Raw genomic sequence first — 19,336 nt, 5'->3', positions numbered from 1 at the left:
ATGATACACACTTGCAGGCAGAAAGTTTAACTTAGATTTAAGTGTCTGAATGTTAAAGAAAGTGTTCTTAATCATTAATAGACATTTATAAAATTATAGCATAGAATTCTTTTTTTTATATTAAAAATATTAATTAAATCGTACGACTTAAATTTAATTAATTGCGATATAAATTTTAATTAAGCACAAAATGTTGGAAAATCAGATTTATATTTTAGTTCTTACTCTTCACTTAATTAAACATCAGCTTTTCACTTTTAATAATGAACATTATCTATTAGAATAGTACATTATTCAATATTTTCCAGGAATTCCTTTCTCAATAAAAGCTTTCCTTTGGGTTTATCTGCAAATTGTCCTTTATTGTAAACATATTGACCCCGAACGATCGTAGCGACAACTACTCCAAATAATTTTTTTCCTTCATATGGAGTAAGCTATAGATAAAAATTTAATTTATAAATAAAATAATACTGATAGCAAGTTTAAACGGAAAAGGTTTAAAAATACAAACCTTGTTTTTGTGATGAATGTGAGCTCTTTCAACCTAGAAGTAAATTACTTTGATATTTTAGCTGTTTAATGGGGAAAAGAAATAACATTTCTAACAGGAAACTAAAATTGAAGGGAATGGAAAACGAGGAAATTGAAAAATATATATAATTTTCATTTCACCACAAAAGTATCTTCTGGATTCCAAGCAACGAAATCGGCATCAATTCCTTCTTTGATGGTACCTTTGATTTTATCAAGTCCGACAACTTTAGCTGGATTAGCTGAAAGTAATCTTGATACTTCCATCAGAGTAAAGTTTCTTTGTCTTGCTCCAGTCCAGAGTAATGACAAATCTTTAAAAATAAAAATAATTCAATTGGATAGACTATTTGCGAAGTTCTCGGTTAGAACATCGTATTTTTAATATAAAGACCCAAAATGTTTTAACATTTACCAAATTGCAAAGAAGCTATTCCTCCCCAAGCAGTCATGAAATTTCCAGGCGTTTTTATGTTTTCGGGACATGGAGAATGATCAGAAACTACCATATCCAGTAATCCTTCTTTTACTGCGCCCCATAGTTTATCCTAAAAAAATGTATAAAAATAAAAAATATACAGAACGAATAATTGAAAAAAACAATAAAGTACTATGTAAAGGAGCTATAAACGATACTCATAAATTATTAGCCAAGATGAAACATCGTTTTTAGAAGATAAAAGTCGCATGTCGTTGACCTATGTCTTAATCGTCGCTATATTGCGAATTAATCAAAGATAAGACTAATTATATAGTTAAAGATACGAAAATTTGTGTGAAAAGATAAGATAAATCATTTGCACTTGATTGGATTTTCCTCGAATCGGTGGAGTGCATTTGTACTCTGTTGCCCCTTGAGGAATTTCTTCTGCAACAATATTCAAATAATGATTGCAAGTTTCGACTGTTAGAGGAGCTCCATTTTTTTTTGCTTCTCTGACCAACTCGAGAGAATCGGAAGCTGACAAGTGCACGATATGACACCTGGAACTGGAAGATCAAAAATACTTCATCAAAGCTATTCAAATTTTGTGAATGAAGTTCAAATTAAAAAATAGGGTCATAAATTTTTTATGAGTTTTTCGGTATGCAAAGACTTTTTTTAAAAACAAAAACTCTTATTAGTAATTCCAATACTTACTGGAAAGATTTGCAGAGACTAGTTGCTATTTTTATTGCATTATATTCCATTGAAGGCGGCCTTGAATTCAAAAAGGTTGAATACAAACTCGGATCACCTTGAAGCAGACATTATTAAGATAAATTCAAGGTTCCATATTCAATAAAAAAATTGAAAATATAAATGTTATGTTATTCACCTGGTTGAGAAAATTCTTCTTTTTCGTATTCTGCATGGAACTACAAATTAATAACTTTGTATAAATTCAACTTTCAGATAATTAATTTTATTTTTAGTTAGCTATTTTTATAATATTCTTACAGCAAGTAGAGATTGCAGGCGTTTTAATTCTCCCAGCGCCAGTTTAATATCGCCTTCATGGACATAAGGAAATTCGCCGACTCCACTTGGGCACATGAAGCATTTGAATCCAACGACTCCGGCGTTCACCAATCCTTCGAGGTCGTCCTGTAAATTTTATATTAATACTTAGAAAATGCTAATAATGCAAATTTCTAATTACTTTTTATTTTTAAAGTAGAAAATTAAGAATAATGAAACAATTATTCTCTCATGCTCCTTTTTGAAACTTCTTATTTCAAATTAAAAATCTCTAAAGAATATAAAAACAAATTTTTCAATAATGAAAGTTCGCAGAAATTACGTTATCATGTCTGGAACCTTGTACGTTTTAATAAAAATAAATTATATCTTATAGGCACAACATTGGAAAATTTTACTATATTAGTTAAAAGCACTTACTATCGCTCATCTTTAATTGGACAGACGATAAATACTGGCTTCAAATAGGCCGGTTTTAAAGTTTGTACTTTAATATAATTTATTAAAATTAGTTAGATACCTTCGAGGGGCATAAAAGTGAAAGGTTCCAGACATATTCAAAATTTCTCAACTTTTTCGAAAATATAAAAATATAAATTATTAAAATAATATTTACCTTATTGCCAGGTACAACGCCTCCCCAAAATCCAACATCTACAGAAGTTTTTCCTGTAGCTATTTTCACTTTCACCTTTAAATTTTCAACGGTTGTTGTTGGAGGAATTGAATTCCTGTTGAGATAATTTCAAGTTAATTACTTATCACAAAAAAAAAATTATTGTAAAAATATTTTCATATATAAAGGACATTGAATTTGGAAGTTCGAATATTGCCTGAAACGAGTTGCAAGTACACGATTTAAAAAAAATCGAATTATAAACAATATTTAACTGAGAAAACTTATTATTTTCATACATAATTTCATGTCATTCTCTATGTGGCTAATTCTATAAAGAGATATAGAATTTTATCTAGATTTTTGTAAAGTTAAAAATAATTATTTGAAGATAATTATAAAAAAGGATATAATAAAAAATAAAGTAGATTCTACAAAATGGGGTTAAAACATATTGTCTAGATATTTTAAAAAATGAATTAAAAACTGCAATTTATCTAAGAAAGTAAAAATTACAGTGGCATGTCGACAATGGTAGTAACACCACCGGCAGCAGCAGCATGAGTTGCAGTTTCAAAGCCTTCCCAAGTAGTTCGCCCTGGTTCATTAACATGAACATGAGAATCAATCACACCGGGCATCAAGACTAAAGAACCAAAATCTTCAACTGGAGCAGTGTAATCCTGAAAGAAGTTAATAATTAGTAGATCAATTATGTATAATTTTTTTATCATTTATATTATAAAAATAAATAAATGATTAAAACCTTTAAAATCCTGTGTGCTTCGTCCTCATCCTCGTAGCGGTAAATACGCTCGATTTTTCCACGAAGTACAATTAAAATAGCGGGCAACACAGCATCAGGGAAAACGATTCTTGAAGATTTAAATATTGCGATTTTCGAAGTATCTGTGAGATTCATCTTTCAATGTTCGAACTAAAAGATGTAATGTTATCAACAAGAAACGACGCCGAGCAACTGACGGCGACTAAAGCTGATATTCTTGTTTATGGCCAGTTTCGTACGGCAATCGTCTCCGAATTTTATATGAAACCGACGATATGCTGCGTGATTTTCAACACTGTATAGACATTATCCGTCATATATTGATTCTTACTGGTTCAGAACGTCGAAATATATTATCAGATGATTTTCAAAGCTATCTTGCTGATAAACACATGGTTATGGCAATTATCCAGATTCCATTTACATTCATGCTTTCGAAATACAGTCCCCGACAAAAGTTAATTCTGTCGGGTATCGAAGCTTTATGGTCTACTATTGATACTTTTGAAAGTAAGATTTATTGGACTATTTTTTCGCAAATATGATAATTATGGAATTAGAAATTATACAAAGAATATATAAAATGTATTTGAGAGTCACATATTCATTCTGATATAATTATTGAAATAATAAATCACATCATTTTTTGTTTCAAAATATTAAATTGCGTTCTTATTTTATTGAACGAAAGTGAAAAATAAATCAAATAGATTGTTGGAATTTACTAAAATTATTGATAGCTTTATAATGTGTAGGCAGGGAATTTAGCAAACATTGGTTTTTGTAGATCAATCAAGAAGTAAATTGTCCCGGCTAAACCTGAAAAACAAAATTTAAAAAATTACACTACGTAACTTTTTTGCCTTTTGGATGTGAATGGAAAGTCAAAAATTGCCTATCACATCAGGCTTTTTAGAACATTCAAAAGCGCGGTTCTGGTCATTTTTGATAATAGAAACATCGAAAATATTTTAAAGTAAAACTTATTAAACTAATTTGTTCAATACTGAACTGAATTCATTTAAAATCAGACAGGTTTAACAGTCAAAATCACAAAATCTCTCACTTATATTTTTTTCAAAATTTGTTGTATTTTGTTGTATTTTGTGTTTTATGAGGGAGAATTTTTTTCTTCACAAAATCAAATTTTTTTATTTTTCTCGCAAATAACAACAGATATGAAATAACGTTAAAAATAAAAGTTCTCACATCTGAAAACAAAATCGTTAAAAATATATCTTGCACTATTTACGAGAAAAATTAGAAAATTATATTTTTATATATAAAAATTCTCTCAGTCTCAAAAATGGTTTAAGCGGCATAGACTTTAGCAGATGCTTCTTGCATATTAAAAGAAAATTTTCGAAAATATTTTAAGATATGAAAAAATATAGTTTTTTAATTTTTCTCGTAAGCGATGGAAGACATCACAAAACTTTTATTTCAACTTTTTTCCATACTATCTTATTGTTTGCGAGAAAAATGAGAAAATTCGATTTCATGAAAAAAATTCTACTGCAATTCAAACAAAATTGGCAAAAAGTATAAGTGTGGATTTTTTTAGAACATCAATCTTTAATACTTTCAGAAAAATAACCATCGTTATTTTGTTAATTTTTAACCATTTTGATATTTTCCGCTGGGTTTCCAAATAAGACGATAATCGGTATCAAAATCCGAAAAGAAAATGGGGAACTCTGGATTAGATAAAAAACTATAAAGCTATATAAAGAAAAAATTGGGATCCTTTTTAAATAGACGCCATAATGCAAACACTTATAACATTGTCGAATAATTAGTTTTCTAAAATTGGAAAAATACGTGTCATGTATTTTTCTATAAAATACAACATATTTCGTCGCTGATAGATTCTGCGACTTTCGTAGTGTTGATTGATAGAACCTGCCTGATTATAAAAGAATTCGGTTACCAAGCGATTTGCAAAATTACACTATTTAGAAGCGCCCAAATGGTTTAAATAGTATAATTTAAACGCTTCCAAATCAGTGTATTGCAACTTAGAAATTCGAACCCTTCAATTTTTAATGATTTAATTTTTAATTTTACATTATCTGCTTCCCTTTTCAGAATTGAAATTTAAATTTTTATAAACTTCTATTTCTACAAGAAATTTGACACTATTTCACCTCGCGGCATCATCTTAAATAAATAAAAAGACTATACCTGAAACCCCATTATATGTAATTTAGGAAACAAATATTATATTACAAAACAATTGAAATGGGATTGATATTTCCAAGGATGGAAAAAATCCTTAGAATTTGTCAATTTTGAACTCTACATATTTAAAATTTTAAAATTACGAATTTAAAATACAAAATGGAACAAATTTCCTTAGGTTCAAGTTTTATTGTTTTAATTGGAGCCGTTCCAAATTTAACATTATGGTAGCGTTAGCAAACAAGAGACGAAATCCACATCTCTTTTTTGTCATTGTAATACAATGAGCTTTTAACTTTATTAGTGCAAAGTAAGTACTGCTCAAAAGTATGTTTTGACGCAAACATATTTTCAAATAACACAAAGAATAAATTATGTTGCTAAAAATGTTTCGTATTTTTTACCTTCGAAAAGAGAAAAAGGTCGATCTGGAGTTCTTAACTGATGAGATCCATAATCGAAACACCATTCTGCGAACTTGCAAGCTCTGTATAGATGTTTTTCATCCTTCAATGAAAATGGCATTTATAATATAATATAAATTTTAGGAACAAATAAATTAGGTTTTTAACAGATGCATAATGTAAAACGGGTTGAAATTTACCAGTTACCAGTGGAACTCTTTAAAAGTGACAAAAGTTTAATTAAGTTTTTAAAAATACATAATTTTATTTACGTCTTTTAAAATTGAAAAGTAAAAAAATTAAAAATTTCAAAATAAAACTTTGCATTTATTTAGTAGCAAATTTCTTTTGAAAATTTATTTTTAACATGAATACAAGATTCTTACTTTGGTTTCCTGAAAAAGGTTTAGAAATGAATATGCATTTCCAGGAACTCCGTGGCATATGCTATATCCTTTTTTAAGCAATCCTCGATTCCAGATCACTTCTCCACATTTTATGGAAGTCTCCAGATAATCTTTATTATCAAAAACCTGAAAAAATTATATGCTTTAAAAAATATCAACTCCGTATTTTGTTAAAATCTCGTGCTTAAAATTCCAAAGAATCAAGATACTGCTGAATTTTGCGATCGGCTAGATCTAAATATGGAGTTGATTTCCTGGATATTTAGGTTTTCTATTTTGTTTATTGCACTTGATTGCAATGTCTAAATTAATATACCTTATAAGCTAGGGTAAACAACATCGTCATAGAAGGAGCTCCATGACACCAGTGTATTAGTTTATCAGATTCATTTCCTACTGAAGAAGGAAAGTTACCAGAAGGAAATCTCAACTTTTGAAGATACTTTAAAGATGGTTCAATTTCATCTTTCAACTCAGATTGAGATAAATAATGGCGTGCCTGTAAATTTAATTGGGTATTTAAGTATCTCGAGGGGTTGACCACTTAACTTTTTAAGTCTGCACCAGATTTAAAGTAATTTCATAAATATTTCGAAACGTTTTCAAATCTTTTAGAAAGATTTCACAGAGTTCAAAGGCTTTAATGAATTCACAAATATTTCAACATTAAAAAATATTTCTAAGATTCACAAATATTTGACAAAGATTTCAAAATGTTTCAGAAGATTTCAAAAGATTTGACTAAGGTTCGATCAACGGATTTCAAGAGTTATTAACCCCTCGGGGTAACTTTAATTTTCATTATTAGATGAATTAATTAAAAAGATGTAATTTAAAAGCAATTTCTACTTGAAGCAGCAAATAAAGAATCCCTCCTAATCCATGAGCCCCTCCAAGATATTCCTTATCATGCCAAGCGTACATTAATGGTGATTTACTGTGCTTTCTCATTGAATAAATTCTCCCTGACTTTAAAATTGACGCAATAACCTGTAGTGAAAAAAAATGTTTACAAGAATTAAGAAAGACCAATAATTCGACCATTTCGAAGAATTTAATGAAGATAAAAAGTAATGTATTGTACTTGTTTTATGAGATCGTCATCTATTGGAGGAGATATTTTAGAGTTTACAAATAGAAGAGAGAATAAATATCCAGCCCTTCCATAAAGTAATTCGTCAGGCAAGTCGCTCTTGTCTCCCAAAACATTATTTGATAACGATTTTAATCTGTTATGAAAAAGAAGAATTTAGATCTGTTTAAAAAAATGGGTTGTTTAGTTAGTTACAGCAAAAAAGCATCAAATCGAACTTACTTTAAAATCATTCCCTCTGATTCTTCTCGATCGATACTGTCATATATGACAGCCCCTAAAGCTAATGGTCCAGCACTTCCGGTCAAGAATGTGACTTGTCTTTTGGATTTTAAGTTACTCACACAACTTTGAACCATCTCTGCTGCTTTCTGAAATATAACAGTTTTGAAATAGATAATATGTGCAAAAAATGTACAAACAAATTTTTATACCAACAGAGAGATAGGTAGGCTCTTCGAAATATCTTCCGTAATGATAGAACAGGAATGCGATTCCAATTAATCCGGTGTAAATAGATTGATCATCATTGTTATACCAATTCATTTTGTTTTTTTCTAATTTTTTCAATAAGGCAATTGTCTTTTCGGTTAATTTTTCTTGGAAGTTTTTGTGAATCTGCAAGCAAAATTTTCGAACTTTTAAAATACCTATTGAAAATTGAAACTCTAGGAATTAAATATTTGTATTAAGTAAAAGGTTTCTATTATCAAAAGTTGTAAATAAAAATAGAAAACGGATTACCTCCTTCGCATTGACATCAATCGGTGAACTGTCATTATCTTTAGAGAAATCTTTAAATGGATTGACATAATGCCGATCCTGTAAAACTGTTGAACTCTCACCCATTTTGATCAAAAGGCTTAATCCTTTAAAAGATAATCTGCACTCAGCCAGAAAATAGATAAGAAAATTTTGAAAGAGAACAATTCCAATCATAAAAAATGAAAGTTATATAATTTTGAATTAATTAACTGATATATTTTTGAAGTGCAAAATTTCGATTCCCTTCCATGATCCTAGTCATTCCCATATTCACTAAATTTGGAGACAATCTGTACATTGCTTTAACAACCCTAACAGATATTTTGTGAGGAAAGAAACCAGTCGTAACATCTTCCTTGCCAACCATTTTAATTGCATTTTCGACATATATATCACGAGTTGGAACCATTCATCTAGTTTGAGGAGACTCAGAGGAAGGATTTATTATACATCCTGTTAGTAAACACTGGACAATAATTCCATATTTATTATACTCGATATTCAAATCTCGATTTAACTTCAACACATAAGCTTTTGTCGCTGCAAAAACAGTCATCAAAGGACTGGGCATAACAGCACGTTCAGAAGGGTTAAAAGATTCCAGATCATTCGTAATATTTAAGGAATTCAAATAAATAGAAGGAATCCAAGAATTTAAAAAAATTCAGGAAATTTTGGAAAATTCCTGATTTTTTTTAATTCTCTAAATTCAGTGAATTCAAAGAATACAGGGGATTCAGAGGATAAAAAGGATTTTACTAATTCTGGGAATTTATAACATTCAAGTATTTCAGAGAATTCACGCAACTCTGAATATTGAAGGAATTCAGGATATTCAAACATTTCAGGGAATTCAGAGAATGTTAAGAATTTCAGAGCATTTAGCGACTTCAAGTTATTAAAAGAATTGCAAGAATTCAGGAACCAATTTTATGCTACGAGCGGAATGCATTACATAGATGCAAACACATGTAGATTATTACTACATTATATATTCTAATGAAATTTTAATACTGCCCGATGTGCCATTCGCCTTCTTTGGTATGATAAAAAAGAGGTAATTAAACTGATGGATCAAGTTATCATTTTAGAATAGGATACAAGTTATTGATAATCAACATTTACAGAGATGTTTGGCAATATTTTGCGTAATAGTTGAGTTTTTAAGTTCATATCTCTTTCTTGATGTAATGCTAAAAAAACGTTTAAAAATGGCAGAGACCCGACTCCCGACTGATGCGAAACAAAATACTTTTGTGGTTTTTATTATGCGCTTCTACATACTGCCAAAACTAAATATCTACATTGTAGTTAAAATTGTTCATTCGCAGCCTTGTGCATCTTATGTAATGTGGCGCATTTCCCATATAGGCTATACATATAGGCTGGAAACCTAAGGCGGCAAAATTAGAGGGGCGGTAGAACGTTGGTGCGGAAAATTTCGGATTTTTTTTTTGACACAGATGCAGCTTGAGCGTTTTGGAAAAAATTGTCACAAAGATTGACTGAAAATATTGATTTTTTATTCAACTTACTTATGTAATTTATTCGGTAATTCAAAAAATTACCTAACTCATCTGATGAATTTTAATTTTACCGCCCATAATGTATTTAAATGTAAATGTATGTAATTTATATAAAAGCACTACACGGCAAAAGTTAATTTCTGTTAGCCTAAGGGCGGCAAATATCTGTTAGCCTAGGACTCAGTCACTGACTTAACGAAAAAGAAACAAAAGATTCGGTACTTTTTGGCTAACGTAACGGAAGGGTTTCTAAAAAAGGTAATTAAAGACATCATGGTCATAATTATCGAACGAATAGGCCGCGGATTGGCAATCAGTGCTGATACATGAGAGGTTTTGAAAATTTTCGGTTAATGATTAATAAATATATTTATATAAACGTATATTTTGCTATTAAATATTTATTTATTATTTATGTTATATATTTAATACATACTATTCATTATGCATTATTTTTCAAACATACTTAACACCTCTACCGAAAGAAAATCTCATAATATTCTCTGGAGAAAAGCTCATCCCGTTTCAGGCAGGCGCGACTTGAATGATTTCGTCTCTACAGAATTTGAGCTCTTAAGTTGAATTAAAAAATATTCTCTGTTTTGGCTTATCTCATTCAATTTATGAGATAAGTTATATTCATTTCAATTTTAAACATCTAAAAAACTTAGATATCTGAAATAATCGAAACCCGTAGATTCCGAATTATTATTTGTTACCCGGTAAGAAAGAGAAGAATTCATAAAAATTCCGAATCTGGATTCCCATTAATACGTAAATTTTCCTACGTGGAAAGTTCCACTAAGGAGTAGAAAAAAATCAAAATATATTCTTTTTAATCGTCTTGGAAAAATGTAATAGAAGCGTTTTGAGAGGAATTAAAAAATTAAGGAATGCAAAAGAAAGAATAGAAAGACAGAGAAGAATGTCACTTTGAAGACGAAAAACCTAGTCTTTTTAAATGATCAGTTATAAATATAAAATAATTATGTTAATAGAAATAATTTGTAATATTGTCAATGAATACTTTTATAATTATATTGAAAGATAAATTAATTTTGTTTACCTTACACAACATTATTAAATGAATTTATTATTATTTATTATAATATTAAATCTATAATTTGTTCAAACAATATAAAACATTAAAATTATTCCACCGTTATGGCAGACAAAAAATCTAAATTTCCAAACTTATATTCCACAAAAACAAATAGAAACTATGCATGCGCACATATTTTGTGGACAGATTAAAAGAAATTAAAATAATCGAAAACAAAGCATGTAAGTATGGAATTAAAAATAACCTTGACAAAATAATTGAAATGTCCAAACTTGTGTTGCACGCGGAGGAACAGAAACTATGCAAGTGCACATATTATGTGGACATATTAGAGGGAATTAAATTAGTCGAAAATACAACATGTAAGTCTGGAGTTAAAAATAACAATGAGAGGTGCGTCTACTGGTCGGATTAAGAGGAATTAAAAAAGTGGAAAATATATTCGCCTGCATGAAATACAACACAAGCGTCAATCTTTAAGGAAATAAAAAATAATTAGTTTCGTAGATAAACCTATTATTTCGTTGGGCATTTCTCCCAATGGAAAATTAGCACATTCAAAAAAAATTAAATAATGCTCACTCTTTCGTTTAAATCAGAAAATATTAATTTTTCTCTATTCTTCTCTTCTTACCGGGTACGCTGTTAACTTTGAAATTAAAACAAAAAACGATTTCTAAATTTTAATCCGAAAACTTTAACATAGGACCCTTATTGAGTGTCGGCTACTTTAGCCGGTAATCATAAGAATATGATATCTCAGAAACTAATTCATTTCTATTTCCACAGCGATCGTCGCATAGTTTCCTATGCCCCAAAAGAGAACATGTTTTCAATATATTTAATTCTTTATAATTGTACTGACAGGCACACCTCACAGAGATGTCTTGTATTCCGCAAAAGTGTTCATATTTTGAGATTATTTAATTCCTTCTAATCAGTTCACAAAATATGTGTAATAAATGGTTTTAGTTCCTTCATGTGGAACATGTTTTGACATTTTAATCCTGATCACTTCAAGTCTGTCTCTCATGGAGTCTCTCTAGAGATGAAATTATTTTAATTCACACATTTGAATAGATTTCTGTAATTAATTTTTTTAAACGTTTAAATAAATGATTAAAATATAAATAAATATGAATTTAAATTTTTTCCGAATTTATAAGCAATAAAACGATTTAATATTGAAAAAATAGATGAAATAAATGCTTCCGTTAAATTTTACTAAGTCGATTGATAGGAATAGGATTTGCTTTTTTTCTGTTCCCGTTGAGGGATTTTTAGAAGGGAAAAAATCGCGTATTCATTGGAATATAAATTCCTAAATGTTTTGAATTTAACGCTTATCACCGGGTATTGAGATAGCCTCCCTGCTCGTTATTTATGATCGAATTCTTATTTTAATTTCGAAAAAGACATTTTAAAGCCTTCAGACCATTTAAACGAGCTACCCTGATCTTTAAATATATCTACCTGAGTGCCAGCGGGGAATTTCTCTGAAGCTTCTTTGACCCGGTAATAAGTGTTGAATAGAGAAAAATTAATATTTTCAGAATTCAGCGTAAAAGTGAAGATATTCTATTATTCTGAATGCGCGATTTTTCCATCTGTCTAAAATGTCATTATAAGAATAGGATATCTCGGAAACTTATTTATTTCTATTTCCATAGCGGCCGCCGCATAGGTTCCTATTCCCCAAAACAGAACGTGCTATCAAAATATTGAATTCCTTGTAATCGTACCGACAGATAACCTCAAAGAGATGTCTTCTATTCCCCAAAAGTGTTCAATTTTTGAGATTGTTTAATTTCTTCTAATAAGTTCACAAAATATGTGTAATGAATTTTTTCAATTGCTTCATGTGGAATATAAGTTTTGAAAATTAAATTTTAATAAATTCAAGTCCATCTCTCTAGAGTTAAAATTGATTTAATTTATACATTCATATAGATTTCTTTGATGCATTTTTAAGATGTTTAAATAAATGATCAAAATATAAATAAATATAAACTTGAATATTTTTCGAATTTATAAGTTATAAAAAGATTTAATAATGAAAAACAGGTTAAATAAATGCTTTCGTTAAATTTTACTAAGTCGATTGAGAGGAATAGCATTTGTACTTTTTCTGTTCTCGTTGGGGGATTTTTAGACGGAGGAAAAATCGCGTATTCATAAGAATACAAATTCTTAATTTTTCTGAATTCAACGCTTATTACCGGGGAGCCCAAAATCTTCAGTGAATATTCAGAGATTTCTATCGGTAGGGACTGCTCGAAATCGATCATGGTTTAATACTACCCGTTTTTCGTTTAACATTCACATTTTGGTTAACACTGCCCCTTCGAAAATATTCTGTATTCCACTCTATTGTTAGTAATAAAAAAACTAAAAAGTTTGATAAGCTCTGCGCCTTTTTTTTGTATCTACAGTGAACTTAATTGCGACGTACGTGGATCTTTTGCAAATACAAATGCTTTCATTTTTTCTATACAAACAAATTTTTAGACATACCTTTCAGAATTATCCCGCCAAATTTACCCTCAATTAATAATTTCTCGATTTTGAAAGGAATTGTTGAAATATTATAGAGCGAATTCTCTATATCAGAAATATATATATATTGTTTATGTGAGACCGGACAACACACCGGTTTTTAATCCCCTCTCTTTGACGGACCTCTTTGACAGGTTAGGTTAGACATATTAATGTACGGGAGGTTATGTTTTCAAACTATGAAACCATGAAAGACAAAATCTTTTTTGTAGATAATTGGGATACATCATTGTTGATCGAAGACCAATTTGCCACAGTATATTAGATTCACGCCTCAGTTATTCTTTAATTTTAGAGTGAAATTTCGTTAAATGGGCCACTCTCTCACTCAAAATAAACTCAAGTTTATTCTGCTCTGCCAGCCAGCTGATTCACGATATGACAGATGACAGTCAAAACTAAAAGCAATAAGTCTGACTCATATTCTTCACTTCTATTTACCTTACGTGTGAGAAAACTCTGGTACAGGTGACACCGTTTAAAATCCACTTTCTTCTATCCTCCAAATTTGAAAGAGAGGTTAGGAATATGATAATTTGACATATAATAATTGGAGCCTCTGTCCAAAAATGGATCATACTTTGGAGGATGCATTGGAAGCAGCCCGCCTTGCTGTGGAATATGATAGCAAAGAACAATATAAACAGGCCGTATATTATTACGAAGTTGCAGTGAAGCTGCTTCAAAGAAATCGAGTTCCAAATCTGACTGGAAAAGCTTCTGAGTACCAAGAGAGAATAAACAAATTGCAAAAACTCAGTAAGTTATTTTTTAATTATATTTAAGAAATTGATCAATTTTTGAGCTTATTTCTTCTTGAGTTTATTTCATAAATTAATTTTTACAGTTTCTGATGAAGAAAATAAAGGGTCGTTGAATAAACCGAATGAAAGTGAGTTGCAGAGATGTAAGTTTCTTTTAAATCAGGCACTTGATGCCGATGAAACTGGGTGCAAGGATATTGCAGTTAAGCTTTACACCGATGCGGCAGAACTTGGACTTAGAACAGTACGTATGCGAATTATTTTTTAAGGTACTTATTTTTTAGAACAACAAGAATTCTCAGTAATTTGAAATAAATGTTATGAATTGAATTGCAATAAGGTAAACATGCGAAGAATATTTTTTCAAGTTTTTAACTTGAAATATTGAAAGTGTGTGCATGTGTACCTTATCTGGAAGGAAGTATCCTTGGTCATGTGCACAATTTAACATTTTCAGAAAACAACCGATGTAGAAATAAAAGCAAAACTAACGAATCTTGTTCGCTTAGCCATTGATAGAGCTGAGGCAATAAAAGGTGTAAAAAGAATTTACCCAGAAACAACTATACCTAATTTACCATCCGTTCCCGAAACTGCTTTGCCTGATGAAGCGACACCCGTAAATACAGTAACTGTTTCAACTCCTGGTAAATTTTCATTCTTATGTTCTGCCTGATTAATAAATATTAGAAGCTATTGACTAACTAGTATGTCTACCTGACCCAGAAAATAAGCTCGAGAATTTTGTTTATGGGGAAGAAACTGAAAAATTACTTGGAATTTTATTCAGTGAACAGGATTTTTCATTTGATATACTACAGTGAATACCTATGGAAGGGGTTTTGATTATTTATTACTCTTAGTTTGTACAATCACAGAACGAAAAATGCAGGACTTTATTGTCGATAATCACGATAATATAGGTGATACGGTTTGCAATTTTTAAATATTTTCAAATCTGTATAATTCTTTGAAATCTTGCAATCCAACTAAAAACATGAGCAATGCACAAAGTCTGTCAAGTACAACTATATGATTTTGTGAAACCAAGTTGGCCAAGTAATTTGTGGAAAAATGTATATAAAATATATAACGAAACTTTGCTTTAAAGTGTCCTACATACATTCTTTAATGATTTGTTATTTGAATTATTTCGCTTAACAATCAAACGCGCCAAGTTTTACAATGTCTAATATGGCTTCTAAAAATTTAATGAATTTGATGAATTTGTTTTAGCAGAAATTTAAATTAATTAATTAATAATTTATTCAGGACACTTTATAAAAAGTTAAAAAAATATATTTTTTGTTATAAATAGTTTTACCCAAATAACTTGACAGATTTTTTGCACTGCAGATGTTTTTGATGGGATTTAATTTTTTTCTCTAATGGTTCCAATAGTTTTTAGTAATAATTAATTTTATTCTATAATTAAATTAAATGGTACAATATTATTCAATTAAAATTTCGATTGGATTTTTCAATTTTATTCGCAAATAGAAAGTGTCTAGGTTCACTGAATTTAATCGATAACTTCATTTTTAATAGGATTTTATAGAAATATGTTTAATTTATTCGAATGAAAATTTCATTATTTGTGAATTATTGTAAAAAAACTAAATTTTTCACTTACGCTCACTTCGACTATTACTGGTTTCTTGTTCAAATTTGGTACCAATCGATTAAAAATCAATCTTTTAACATAAAATATGATTAACTCAAGTTTTAAATTAAGAAAGATATCGTATTTTAAAACACACATCGATAACATATTGCTATACATTGCCAGGGTGTCTAGTGACCTTGAAAACCTTGAAAACCTGGAACTCTTCTTTACATTTTTTTAAACCTTGAAAACCTGGAAATCTCCTTGATTTTTTCACGAAAACCTTGAATTTTAATTATTATTTTTGTTCTTTTATTGTTTAAAGAGTAATTTTATCGAAATGCGAAGAGTAATTTAAATCTTTTGGTCTATTATGAAGAAACATCTCGTTTAGAAAAAATCTTTCTTTTGAACATTTTTTTATTCGTCAAGATATAATTTATCTTTTGTTTGTTACAGAATAAATAAAGATATTTCAAGGCAATTTTTGTTGAGGTGTTCAACTTATAAATTATAAAAAATATTAGTTTAAAATTTCAATGTTAATTCAGTTTCAGAATTAGAAAAAGGGATACAGTACACCAGATTTCAAAGATTTCAAACATTTGAAACGATTTCAAGAGGTTTTACAACATTTTGGAAGATTTCAAAATATTTCAAATAATTCAATGACTTTAACGAATACAAACATTCAAAAAAGGCATGCAGACTACATTAAAAAGTTTTCATAAAAACGAGTTTTAATATTTAAAAAGGGTATATTAAACCACATTTATAAGATTTCAAAAAATTTCAAAGATTTTAAGCATCAAAATGATTTAGAAGATATAAAAAGATTTCACGAAGATTTTTAATAATTTAAATAATTCCAACGAATTCACAAAGATTTCGAAGATTTCGAACATTTCGAACATTGCACAAAGATTTTAAAACTTTCAAAAGATTTTAAATATTTCAAAACATTACAAAGATTTTAAACGATTTAAAAATGTTTGATAAGATTTCAAACATTTTAAACGACTTAAAAATGTTTGATAAGATTTCAAACGATTACAGAAGATTTCTCAAATATTTTAAAGAATTCTTAAGGATTTCAAAACATTTAAAGTATTTCAAAGTTTTCAACAAGGGAATCTGGTATACCAGATTTCAAAGATTTCACATTTAAAAGATTTTTAATGATTACAAAAGATTTCAAAAAATTTAAGAAGATTTAAAAAGATTTTAATAATTTCAAACGAACAGAAAATATATCACGAACAAAGATTAAAGAAAAATTTCAAAAATATTTCAAAGATTTTATAAAGATTTACAAAAATTTCACAAAGTTTTCGTAGATTTCAAAGCTTTCAAGGACTTAAAAGATTTGAACAAGGGTACAGTACACCAGATTTCAAAGATTTAAAAACATTTAAAATATTTTCAGCGATATCAAAATTTTTATAAGATTTCTAAAGATTTCAAATATTCCAGTGATTTTAAACGATTACTACAAATTTCATAAAGGTTTCATAAATATTTCAAATATTCCAGTGATTTCAAACGAATACAAAAGACTTAAAGAATACTTCACATTTTCTTCACAGAATTCATAAAGATTTCAAAATATTTCAAGAATTTCAAAACATTTCAGAGATTGTAAGCGATATCAAAAGGCTTCTACACATTTGAGAAGATTTCAAAAGACTTCAATGATTTTTAACAAACACAAATGATTTCGCAAATAAAGATTAAAGAAAGAGTTCACAAAGATTTCAAAGATTTCAATAATTTTAAAGATTTTACAAAAACTTTGAAAAATGCCAAAAGATTTCTCAAAGATTTGTAATACTTCACAAAGATTTCACAAAGACGACTCATGTTTGCAAAAAATTAAGATAATAAAAAATGAAATGGGTCATTTTTTACATGTATGATAAACGTTTATTTCATTATTTGATGTAAAAAGGGGACCTGGAAAATTTTGATTTCTTGACCTGGAAAGCCTGGAAAAGACCTTGAATTTTGTTCCTAAGAATCGCTAGACACCCTGATTTCTAAATCAAATATTACGCAAAAAGTTTGGATGAAAAATGTATTATTGTTGAATTGTCATAAAGAAATGAAACTTTTCACCTGTGATCACCTCTCTAGCCTAATCTGTCCACCCTAATTATGTCAAATTTTAATGAGAACTCTGTAGTAATGTATTTTGCAATTCATATTGCAAGAATTCTCGATATCTTAACTAGTTTTTAAAAATTCTCCATTTTTGTAATGTGTACATTTTAATTTGTTATATTAAATACGTAAAATTTTAAAAACTACTCAAGATATCGTAAATTCTTGGAATGTTTTTTGAAAATTGTTTGCTACTTACTTCTATTTAAAATTTAATACTAATCGGTTGGATAGATTAGGCTGTCGAGGTGCGCACCGGTGAAAATTTTAATTTTGTTTACAATTATTACAAAATAATGCATTTTTTATTGTAAAAAATTGGTTGTTTTTGTGGTTTTTTAAATTTTAATCTCACCATTTTTAAGCTATTAACATTATATCACGCCTGAAGTTGTTTTTAAAAATAGTTTTCCAGTCAGCTGCCAAGTTTCATTAAAATCAATTGAGAATTGCGGTGGCAATCCAAAACAGGTCAAAAATTAGTAGCTTTTTTTGTACTTGGCGACAATTCACTACCGCGAATCTTAATTCAATATTCTAAAAATTTTGTAAATTAACATTTATTTGTAGTTATAACAATACATTTTTGAATCATAGAGAAAATTACGTTTTAAAATAAAAACAATAAAAACTGTGGTGATGATGTGGAACACGGGATTTTGGAAGAGATATCTGTAGTTCTGAATTTAAAAAGATAATTTTTTAAAGTAATTATTATAGTTCTTACATTGAAAAGGACATTTTTGAAAAGAACTATAATTTTCTGTTTATTCAGGAAGTTTGTCAAAAGAATTATATTTTTTAGTTATACTTGGATTTTTAAAAATTGTAATAAGTATAATTTAACATGGAACAGGGAATTTGACAAAATAACTTAAATTCTTAATTAGGACACAAAGATTTAAAAAAGAAGTATAATTAACAAACCGGGAAAATGACAAATTTACCGGGAGCAAAACGGAAATTAAAAATAATTCGTCTGGTAGACACTCGGACTACATCAGGGTGGTCCAAAAATGCATTGCAAAATTTTTTTGCATGCTAGAGGGCAACGATCCCCCTAATTTTATTCCACTTCCGAAAAAGAAATTCTCTAATTTTTTATTTTTTTATTTTTGACTTGAAGTTTCCCATGTAAAATGCATGGGGAAAAATCACTTTTTTGAGTTTTTAGAATAATTTTTTAGGGTTTGAAAAATGTGACGGGAAAGTATGGTGGCCTGTAGAGAATTATCGAACGAAGAATTTCATCCATCAGACATATGGGTTTGACACCTCTAACACACCTCCACGAGTATCTGAAAACTACCCTTAAGGGCATGTGACACAGCTAAATACCTATAGTACCGACCTCACTTTTTCAATTCACTGAATGTTTTTTTGAACCTAAGAACTTTTTTTGTAAATAAAAT

At 29.0% G+C, this 19,336-nt stretch overlaps 3 protein-coding genes across 7 annotated transcripts in view; 1 reads left to right on the top strand and 2 right to left on the bottom strand.

Moving 5' to 3' along the window:
• The window catches only part of LOC117178315 (calpain-7-like), a 32,388-nt gene that overhangs the window by 3,303 nt on the left and 9,749 nt on the right, over positions 1-19,336 (top strand). Inside the window, exons 2-4 of one of the 2 annotated variants that reach the window (XM_033369698.1) lie at positions 13,690-14,153; positions 14,242-14,402; positions 14,616-14,805. In XM_033369698.1, the coding sequence (XP_033225589.1) occupies positions 13,964-14,153; positions 14,242-14,402; positions 14,616-14,805 (541 nt within the window). In that variant the 5' untranslated portion in view covers positions 13,690-13,963. Of the gene's footprint in view, positions 1-13,606; positions 14,154-14,241; positions 14,403-14,615; positions 14,806-19,336 lie in introns of both variants that reach the window. The other variant, XM_033369697.1, reaches the window with a different exon arrangement.
• Positions 168-3,890, bottom strand: LOC117178316 (allantoinase). The gene is made up of 11 exons (XM_033369699.1): positions 3,379-3,890; positions 3,129-3,295; positions 2,613-2,727; positions 1,976-2,122; positions 1,854-1,893; positions 1,676-1,772; positions 1,338-1,524; positions 950-1,082; positions 676-848; positions 515-547; positions 168-437 (listed from the first exon to the last, which is right to left on the bottom strand). Exons 1-11 carry the CDS (start codon positions 3,532-3,534, stop codon positions 291-293), a joined length of 1,395 nt encoding a protein of 464 aa, XP_033225590.1. The 5' UTR covers positions 3,535-3,890; the 3' UTR covers positions 168-290.
• LOC117178317 (lanC-like protein 2) lies at positions 4,051-13,764 on the bottom strand. 4 transcript variants are annotated; one of them, XM_033369700.1, is made up of 10 exons: positions 13,353-13,764; positions 8,229-8,367; positions 7,923-8,102; positions 7,707-7,855; positions 7,476-7,620; positions 7,241-7,381; positions 6,708-6,890; positions 6,371-6,517; positions 5,985-6,087; positions 4,051-4,218 (listed from the first exon to the last, which is right to left on the bottom strand). In XM_033369700.1, the coding sequence occupies exons 2-10, from the start codon at positions 8,331-8,333 to the stop codon at positions 4,142-4,144; spliced, it is 1,230 nt and encodes a 409-aa protein (XP_033225591.1). In that variant the 5' UTR covers positions 8,334-8,367; positions 13,353-13,764; the 3' UTR covers positions 4,051-4,141. The 4 variants fall into 4 exon arrangements, with proteins under 4 accessions (XP_033225591.1, XP_033225592.1, XP_033225594.1 ...); XM_033369701.1 differs by having other exon boundaries at positions 8,229-8,353; XM_033369703.1 differs by lacking the exon at positions 13,353-13,764 and adding an exon at positions 13,058-13,075 and having other exon boundaries at positions 8,229-8,353.

This window comes from Belonocnema kinseyi, chromosome 8, assembly GCF_010883055.1.
Source record: "Belonocnema kinseyi isolate 2016_QV_RU_SX_M_011 chromosome 8, B_treatae_v1, whole genome shotgun sequence".
Lineage (NCBI taxonomy): Eukaryota > Metazoa > Arthropoda > Insecta > Hymenoptera > Cynipidae > Belonocnema > Belonocnema kinseyi.
The sequence above is the reverse complement of the archived record's forward strand: the minus strand, read 5'-3'. Positions and strand labels throughout refer to the sequence as shown.